Genomic DNA, 10,160 nt, shown 5'->3' on the forward strand with positions numbered 1-10,160 from the left:
CTTTTAAATAAATAATAATTGTGCTAAATCTCTAAGCCATTTTTAAGAAGCTTTGGAACTAAAGAAAATTACACTATTCACTGTCAGTTTGAAGTTTCTCCATAAGTCATAGAAAAATACTAAATGTAAAGAAATTAACTGAAAATTTCTAATCGATAAAAAGGTTTCATTTTATTTAAAGAAAAATAAACAGATTCCGTTGTAGTTAAATAATTAACACTAAAACAGAAATTAATAGTACATTTGAAATTTAATTTAGTAGGGTTATGAAGTCCTTAAGAAAACCGTGGAGCACTCAAGGGTTAAATGCGATGTATGAATAGCGACATAATTTGAAACTGCATAATGACAGGCTATGAAATACGTTTTGCAATATTAGTCAAAATATAAGGGAAAAATAATTACAGTGGAGAACAAAAGTTATTATTTTAGGGAGAGAAAAAAAGGAAAAAATGTAATAAAAACTTGGTTAATCACTATAGAGAGAGGCGAGACTAAAAAACATCACAGTGTCAGGAATAGAAAATTAAACGCCAAAAACACCTTCTTGTTCCTTCTAGCAATCAAAGAGGTTTGTATGTTTCGAATATTTGCTTTTTTAAAAAATGAGTTGAAAAAAATCTTCTTAAAGCCTACGATTCTGTACTGCTTAAATATCGAATTTTGAATTCTTTTGCTGATGTATTTCTACTTTGACAAGGATTCTAAATCAGGATGAAAGGATTAAACAGGATTCTAAAACAGGATGATGATTGTGGGACATCAAATACAATAACTTATTAGGAAGGTATCGTAAATGTCAATTACTAATCAAGCAGAATTATTGTCAAAAAAGTAATGTTCGTAATAAAAGGATTATAGAAATATAAGTTTTGCCCAAAAAGAGTTCGGAAAAGACAAATGATAAAAATTATTGTGGCATAGTAATTTTTAAGTTTATAAAAACAATTATTCAGCTGAGCAACTGAATATACATCAGTTCTTTCAATGTCCTCGCATTGTCTGTAAATCCATGTAAATTAAATTAAATATTTGTTAAATAAATACGGTGCGTATCTTCTTTAAATTGAAAGAAAAATTGGTGACTAACTGAAAAACCAAGGAGCTGTTCAACAGAAATCGTGATTTAATAACCCATTTATTGATTAATTAACAGACAGAAATCGTGATTTAATAACCCATTTACTAATTAACTAACAGAACAGATATCGAGATTTAATAATCCATTTATTGATTAATTAACAGACAGAAATCGTGATTTAATAACCCATTTACTAATTAACTAGCAGAACAGAAATCGTGATTTAACAACCTATTTATTGATTAATTAACTTTAATACTTATTCTTTAGTGTTTTGTGTCATGCATTTTTGTTTTTATTTATATTGCCTACTATTAAATTTATGATCATTATTATGTATGTCTTTTTACCTTGACAATGATTGTGATTAAAATTAAATAGAAACTTTTTTTGCTTAAATTATGGTTTATTTATTTATACAAAAACAGCATTAAATTTGTCAGACCATAATCATTGTTCAACCAGAAATTCATGACAGTACAATGTCATACAAGTCTAAGCAATAGCACGGTAATCAGTTTTTATTATAAATAAACTCAATTAGTTTTAAACTTTCTTATTTTGTTAGGTAATTACTCTAATTGCTTTGATTGTCACTGTTAAGTATTAATAATTTATTAAGAGAAAACAATTCATCATATTATTCTCCTTTATTGAGTGCTAAATTCAATAAATTGAAAAGTATCCGCTAAAAAAACTTTTTAGATTGCAAAAATAACTTTAAATAAATCAAATAAAGTTGTTTTAAATAAAAAATAAATTAAAGAAGAACGTGTTTATAAAAAGTGAAAATTTTATGTTTCCAGAATTGTCAATTTTAAAAATATTAACGGTAATTAATTTTGCAAGAAAAACCAGGCAAGATCAAATTCTTCCTGCTTAAAATTTTCTCACACAAATTCGATTTTGAAAATATCAAATTACTGAGCTCTTTTTTAAATTTCTATGAGCCCATGCACGTACAAAAGTTATCAGTCTTATAGATAAAAAAAAGAGGAAGAAATATTCGAAATAAGCTGAATTTGCGAATGTTAGATTTATTTGTTTATCATTATACTTAAAAAGTTTAAAGAAAAAGAGACATGTGATAGATTTTATTTTTATTTTACATCCTAACTAACTGGTTTATTTTAAAAATTATTTTAGCATGAAAAAGAAGAAATCCAAAAAAACAGTTGACAATGACAAAACTTCTCAACTCACCCGGCCAACGCACAATTTCCACGAGGGAAGAGTTTCATATAATCAAGTGGATAAAGCGATCCAGACCGATTTTGACGAACTGGACGAAATGAAACTTGATGAAAATGCATTCACCATCTGTAACGTTTCAGAGCTCGCCCATCAGGAAATAGAGTTGAGCCAGGGAAGAGTTAATCAAATGATAATTGACATCCAGACTGACACAGACGAATTAAAACTTGAAGAAAATTTACCGAATAATTTCAATGTTTCTCAGATCTACATTGATGATTCCAAGGAAAAGGAAATTATGGAAAATGCGATTAACATCAGCGATTTTTCACAACTCACCCCACTTCGAAAAGAACTGAGTGAGGGAAGAGTTTGCATTGCTAATGAGATGAATACAGAGACCAAGACCTCTGACATACCGACAGAGGATGAACCAGAAGAAAATGCAATCAACATCAGCATTATTCCTCATCTTTCCCAGGAACAAACAGAACTGTGCCGAGGAAGAGATAGCCCAATAAGAAAGAAGGACAAAAACAACACTAAAGAATCAAATAAAATGGAAATTGGCGAAAATGTGCCTAACACCGGCAATTATTCCCAGCTCGTCCCACTCCGAATAGAATTGAGTGAGGAAAGAGTTTATTTTGTAAATCACCTGAATTCAGAGGACAACATCAACTCTGCCATTGGACGGGAAGAGAACATACCTAACCCATACTTTCTTTCACTGCTCGCTCTGATCTGGAAGGAAGTGAGTCAGAGAAGAGCTAAGCATATTAATGAAATGGACAGAGAGAACAAGACCCACTCTGATATACCCACTGAATTTGAATGTGAAGAAAATGCGACCAACAACCCAATGCGACTAACTAATATTGCTCCGCTTGCCCCCCAACTATCTAAACTGAGCGAAGGAAAAGCGAATGCAAACCAAATGAATATAGAGAATAAGATCAACTCTGGCGAAATGAAACATGATGAAAATTCAACTGACATCTACAATGTTTCACAGCTCACCCCGTTACCCCTACACCTGAGCGAGGGAAGAGTTTCTAGGAGCCAAGACAACGGTAATATTGACACATGGAAGGACTTAAAAAACAACCATTACTCATACATTCAGAGTTGTTTGTTTGATACCACCAGAGCAGCCGAACAAATAGCTGAATATAACATCGAAATTGATCCGGACGATCCAATATTAGAACCATTAAGTGTGAACGAAGAGGAATCGAGTGTTGAAGAACTCACTCCACCTAAAAAGAACTACATCAAGAGAAAGTGGCGACTTTTAAAGAAAGTTTTTCGATCAAAAAAATCTAAGAATACGAAAGATACAGCTCAAAAACGGGGCTGCTAAATTTTTTAAGTGTTATTTTTTTTCTTTCTGCAATTCCTTGTTTTTTTCGGTTAAATGTAAATGCTAAATTTTCATGCTGATAAAATATATTTATGCACAGGAGCAATTTCAGAACAAAACCAACAAATAGCTACTTCTTGAAACCAATCACAATAGAAATAAGCTGAATATCTGAAGTTTAGAATTGAAGAAAATTAAATAAAATGTTAAAAACTGATTCTGAAAGTGCAATTTGAACAAATCTGCTACATTTGGAACAATATCGAACTTACATCCACATTTAGAACAAAACCAGTAAAGAGCTACTTTTTAAAACCAATCACAATAGAAATAAACTGAATGACAGAAGTTTAAAATTGAAGAAAATAAAATCGAACGTCAAAAACTGTCTCTGGGAGTGCAACTTGAACCAATCTGCAAAATTTGGAGCAACATCGAACTTACATCAACATTTAGTGTCATGTATATGTTTTTACGGAAACATAGCCTTTAAAAAGATATCTAAATCAACAATTTACAGTAATTGTACTTATTAGTACTTCTTCAAAAATTTGCTAAGCGTTATGGGTAGTTGTATACCGTTGATGGTAGTATACCCGACGTTTAAGCAGTTAGTTGACAGCATATGATTAGAGCAGTCGTAGGTATTTTTTTACCTATGCCGTAAAAAAAAGACAGCTTGAAGTTTGAAGAGAAAGAAAGAAGTAAAAGTTTAAAAGCGCTAAGAGGAAAAATTGCAGCCTTGATGACATCATATTTTCTCTAAAAATAAAATGGAAAAGAAAAATATCAATGAAATAAACAGAAACAGATTGAAAGTGGAAAAAGAAGAATATCAATAGAATAATCAGAAACAGTTCGAAAATAGAAAAAAAGACTATCAATAAAATAATCAGAAATAGATTGAAAATAGAAAAGAAAAACATCAATTAAATAATCAGAAACAGATCGAAAATAGAAAAAAGGAATATCAATAAAATAATCAGAAATAGATTGAAAATAGAAAAGAAGAATATCAATTAAATAATCAGAAACAGATCGAAAATAGAAAAAAAGAATATCAATGAAATAATCAGAAACAGATCGAAAGTGGAAAAATATTTTAAAGATGCATCTATCGAGCAAAAAAAATAGTTATATTCTGGCAATAGCTCTGTACAGTATTCAAAGTTCTACAAGAACAGTAAAATTTAAAAATCAACCAAAAAAATTAAAAAAAATTAAAAATTGTCGGCGTATCGTCTCTCCCATTGTCTCTAACAAAAAAAGCAAAAAATTATGAAAAGCAAAATAAAAAGATGAATAACTGAGAAAATGTTACACAATATGTATTGTAGAACAAAAAAAAATTATAATTTGCAAATGTTATTTTCACTATGTAATAATTTGGCCAATAAATATTTCAAAATTTATATGTATCGTGACTCATTTTGTTTTACTATTCTATTTTCCGTGAAGAGTAAAGGATTAAAGTTGTAGTATCTAAGTTCATAACAGTTAATACTTAATAATATGATAACTTCTTTTGCTTCAAAAAATATGAATATCATAATAAAAATCAGCATTTTAGGAGAGCTCAAATATAGTAATTTCAAGACTTGCTAGACGAACGAGAGGAAAACAAACAAATTTGAATAAGATAAAATTATTTTGCCAAGGCAAAAGGGAAAATAAAAGTAAAAAACAAAACTACAAAAACTGTGTCTGCGCGTAAAGTAGAAATGAAAAATAAATAAAGATTAAAACAAACTCATATACCATTATATGTATTCAAAAATATCTTTTTTAGTAAATGCATTTTTTGTAGTTTTGTAACCCAACTCCCATGCCCATTACCTAATACGAAAAACCTAACTTAACTAAACTCTAATGTACAGTTAAATTTCCTTGCTTCGGTTTTGAAACCATGCTAGGAAGTAAATAGTTACAAAACCGTAATCAGGAGTTTGACAGTAATCACGAGTTGTAGCGAGTTTTGTAATCACGTCTTATTAATCCTACCTGTAGTAAATGGTTAAAAAACCGACAAGGTAAAGAAAAGTTTCTAACCGTTACCGTTAATTGAATCGACATACTGTTGCCACTTATTTTGCCGTTATTTTATTTGGTCGAAATATCAACAACTGTTTCTCTTCGCTGAGAAAATAATTGGTTATAATTAAGAGTGATTCATATTTGTACCAATCAGATCATTTGTATTTTATGATGTTTTATTTCTCTGTGATGACGTTTACAATTCTTAATAAAAAAGGCGAAAATGGAGATGGAGAGAATGATCTGATAGAATTTTTCATTAATGGAACAGAATAGTTTAAGAAATGCAAAAACAACTTCCTTTAAAAAAAAAATTTTTTTTTTTAATATTATAATACTTTCTATGGCTAGATGGTAAACCCAATCCATACCGCCCATCATTGTATTGGCGGAAAGTGCAGTATACTATTTTCTAGTTAAATTTTCTGTTTTAAGTTCGTTCTAAATTAATGAAATTAAAATTTATTACAATTTGTTTTGATTGCTATAGCTGAAAATAATGTCCGCTTTTATATAGTTAATGATTTCTTCTGGCAAGGGACTCGATATAAAAATATTCGCCAAAAGCCACTCGCTAAATTTCATTTACATAATTTTTGAACATATAAAATATAAAATAATGGTTGTTTTTCTTATAGTTAAGTTTTAATCGTTCCTTTTAGTTTATATTTGCGTTGGTTGTAAAAAAAAAGTTTTCAATTATTTTAGAAGAATTCTTCTATTTTTTTAAAAGTTTAAATCGCTTCTAACAATTCATGTTTTTGAAAACTTTTCACAAAATAATAACGAGTTAGCTAGAAGCCGTATAACTTAAAGAAACGTGTATGGCCTTGTGAAAATCATCTTGCTTTGCTTAACTGTTACCTCATTTTACGACACTTATTTAAAAGTTTTAATAAGAGATATTAATATAGTTTATAAAAAGTAATTCTCCAAATATACATATCGTACAATTTCAACTCTTCTATTGACCTACTTTTTATTTTTTTTTATTTGTTTTAATCTTTATTCCCTCTTTGTTTTGCTGTGATATAATTTAATTAATATTTTGTCTATTATTATTTAAAGTTAACAAACATTTAACAGTTGGTACTTAACTTTTACAGAATTTACTTTTACAAGTATGTGTGTTCACATTACTAATTTTTCAATGCAGTTTCATTTTCAATGGAGTAAAAAGTAAAAAAATGTTTCAGAAATATTTCTAATGTTGCATAAAATAAATAAATTTCAATCCAATCATTAAAATTACAAAACATATTATGCTTCCCATATTCCATTAGTATATGGTATAATCCTAGAATTATAATCAGAATATCTGTCAGACTTACAATACGTTTTTAAAGAACATCTTGTGGCTTAACTATTTTCAAATTAATGGTATTTAATCTCACTGTCATTTTAATATTAATGTGTTGGTAATATATTATCATTAAAGAGTTTTTTATTTTATTTTATTTCAAATGGCTTGTAGAGCCCTGCTATGTCTGTAAGATTAGAGCCTTTTCTAGTGCGTATAGCTAAGAAATATGGAATGAAACACTTTCGATTCATGTATTTCTTAAAACAGCACGAATATGAATTCTGAAAATTTTAACTTCCAAGCAATCCAAATCTATATTACTTATTGAAAAATACAAATGAAAAAAAAATATGTAAAGTGTATACATAACTCGGTTATCATTTAAATGCAAAGTTTTTTACTCATGTAAATACAAATTCAACAAAGCGTAACCTAAAAAATATGACTCATATATGTTTGCTATTTGATAATTGCTTAAATAAGACTTACTGTGCAACTTCGGAAAGTGATCCCCAAATAGCATTATTTGTTCCGAGTCGCATTACTATGCAGCACCAGAAATAAAAATAAATAAAGTGCTTTTTGTCTTATATATATTTTATTTATATAGTCCTATTTTACAGTATGTTCAAAAAATTAATAATTTATAAAATAGCTTTTCCTAATACTCAGATCAAATGAGTAGATTTATAGCAAAGGTCGTATGAAGATCAAAGCAAACCATGCCCTGAAGCTAAAGGAGCTCCGATAAGCCCGAGACCAGCAACGAGTCCATGACTACCGTATCCAATGGCAGCTGGAGCAGCAATAGGGACAGCGGCCACATGATGATTGACAGGAGCAACATGGTTAATAACAGCTTTTTGAGTAGCAACTGTTGCGGGTACGGCATGGATTCCTTTAACAGCAAGAACAGGCATAGCGAGTAATCCATGTCCTATTTTAGCTGGAGCATAATGAGCTACTGGGGCAACGTGGTTGATCACAGCTTTTTGTGTAGCAATGGTGGCAGGAGCGGCTACAATGGCATGTCCAGCAACTAAGCCATGACCAGCGTAACCAATTGCTACGGGAGCACCATGAGCAATTGGGGCAACGTGGTTGATGACAGCCTTTTGTGTAGCAATGGTTGCAGGAGCGGCTGCAATGCCATGTCCAGGAACTAAGCCATGGCCAGCGTAACCAATTGCTACGGGAGCACCATGAGCAACTGGGGCAACGTGGTTGATGACAGCCTTTTGTGTAGCAATGGTGGCAGGAGCGGCTGCGATGCCATGTCCAGCAACTAAACCGTGACCAGCGTAACTAATTGCTACGGGAGCGCTATGAGCAACTGGGGCAACGTGATTAATGACAGCCTTTTGAGAAGATAAGGTGGCGGGAGCGACCAAGACAGATTTAGTAGCGATGCCATGGAGACCAGAACTGATTAATGGAGCACCTAAACCAACATGGCTGACAATGTTGGAAGCCTGAACAGCAACCACAGTGAAGCAAAGAACAACAACCTGAAGGGGAAAAGAGAATTAGTAACACAATAGCTTAATTTAAAAATAATTACATATCAGAATGTGATAATTTTGAATATTCTGTTAAGCTTCTGCGTTTAAAATGAAATAGTTTTCTTGAGATCAAAATTGGTACCAGGACAACTGAACAGAACTGTTCTAAAAGCACCAATCAATTTAATTTCGCTATCCGAGTATTAATTTTGAAATCTTTAGAAATTATTTATTATTCCATAATCCGTTACACAGTATGAACTTCCGTAGCATGTGGAAGTTTAAACAAAATTGTAGCTTTTTGAAATTAACAATAGCAATGAAATCAAATTTGATAAAATTTACAAATTTGATGAAAAGTTATTTATTGCTTCGAAATATGCTTCTTATTTAAAAAAAAAAACGCAGTTTCAAGCAAAAAATTCTAAAAGTTGAAAAATTTTTAATTCATACTTTTACTATCTACAAACATTTTCACAATTTCATTTAACAAATTGAAGATAATTAAGCACATACAGGTTATTTTGAAAAACAATAAGAAATTTTTGCAATCCCGTTTTCAATAAGAACTTCGCTAAAATAAACTTTTAATTTATGAAATTTACAAAATTACTACTGAAAATTAATAAATTTAAATTATAATTTCCACTAAAATATAACACTTTTTTTAAGATGCGATAAGTCAAACAATTTTTAACTTGTATTTTTATTAGTTAGAAACATTTTTATTTCATATTTTGCAGACATTTCAAAAATTTACTTTACTGTCTTAAATAGTTAAAAATTTTATTAATCACATTTTCATTAAGAAATATGTCATAGTAAGGCTTTAAATTTAAAAATTATAATTTAAGAATTTTTTTACTCAACAATAAAATATAAAAAGCTTTGAAATGGCAATTAAATTCAATTACCATTATCATTGAAAATTACCATTAAAAATTACCATTATCATTACCATTAAATTACCATTACCAATGAGTATTTCAACAGGAGATAAACTACAAGAACAAGAGATACAATAAGAGTTTAAAAGCTTAAAATGCTTGAAATCGTAAACTTAAAAGAACTTTTAAAATTGTTAAAGTTGAATGTTAGGAGAAGAATACGGTTTGAATGAATCATGAACTAAACGAGCATTTTAATGTTTTGAATTGTTAGGGGTGAATATTAGGAGAAGAATATGGTTTGAATGAATCCCGAACTAACATTAAAGAAAATTTTTACGTTTTAAATTGCTAAGGTTGAATGTTAGGAGAAGAATATGGTTTGAATGAATCATGAACTTAACGAGCATTTTAATGTTTTAAATTGTTAGGGGTGAACATTAGGAGAAGAATATGGTTTGAATGAATCCCGAACTTACCTTAAAGAAAATTTTTACGTTTTAAATTGCTTAATCATGAACTTAGCGAGCAGCAAAACGTTTTAAATTAAATGTAATGAGAAGATGTTAGAAAAATGTTACGAGGTTAAAAATTAGGAGAAGAATATGGTTTGAATGAATCATTAACTTACCTTAGCGAACATGTTTAGTAATTGATGAAGTTTATTAGAACTAATGACCTATTAACATCGCCTGGTTGCTTTTATATACAATTTCAGATTCAAATTAGAAGCGTACATTACCTTAAAAAAGAAATATTTCCCGCCATTGTCGTACCTGGTGAAAGTATATCCTTG

At 29.9% G+C, this 10,160-nt stretch overlaps 1 protein-coding gene across 1 annotated transcript; it reads right to left on the reverse strand.

Moving 5' to 3' along the window:
* Positions 1-7,551: 7,551 nt before the first annotated feature.
* LOC107442963 (elastin-like) lies at positions 7,552-10,066 on the reverse strand. The gene is made up of 2 exons (XM_016056678.3): positions 9,996-10,066; positions 7,552-8,483 (listed from the first exon to the last, which is right to left on the reverse strand). Exons 1-2 carry the CDS (start codon positions 10,005-10,007, stop codon positions 7,686-7,688), a joined length of 810 nt encoding a protein of 269 aa, XP_015912164.1. The 5' UTR covers positions 10,008-10,066; the 3' UTR covers positions 7,552-7,685.
* Between the last annotated feature and the right edge of the window lie 94 nt (positions 10,067-10,160).

This window comes from Parasteatoda tepidariorum, chromosome 6 (assembly GCF_043381705.1).
Source record: "Parasteatoda tepidariorum isolate YZ-2023 chromosome 6, CAS_Ptep_4.0, whole genome shotgun sequence".
Classification (NCBI taxonomy): Eukaryota; Metazoa; Arthropoda; class Arachnida; order Araneae; family Theridiidae; genus Parasteatoda; species Parasteatoda tepidariorum.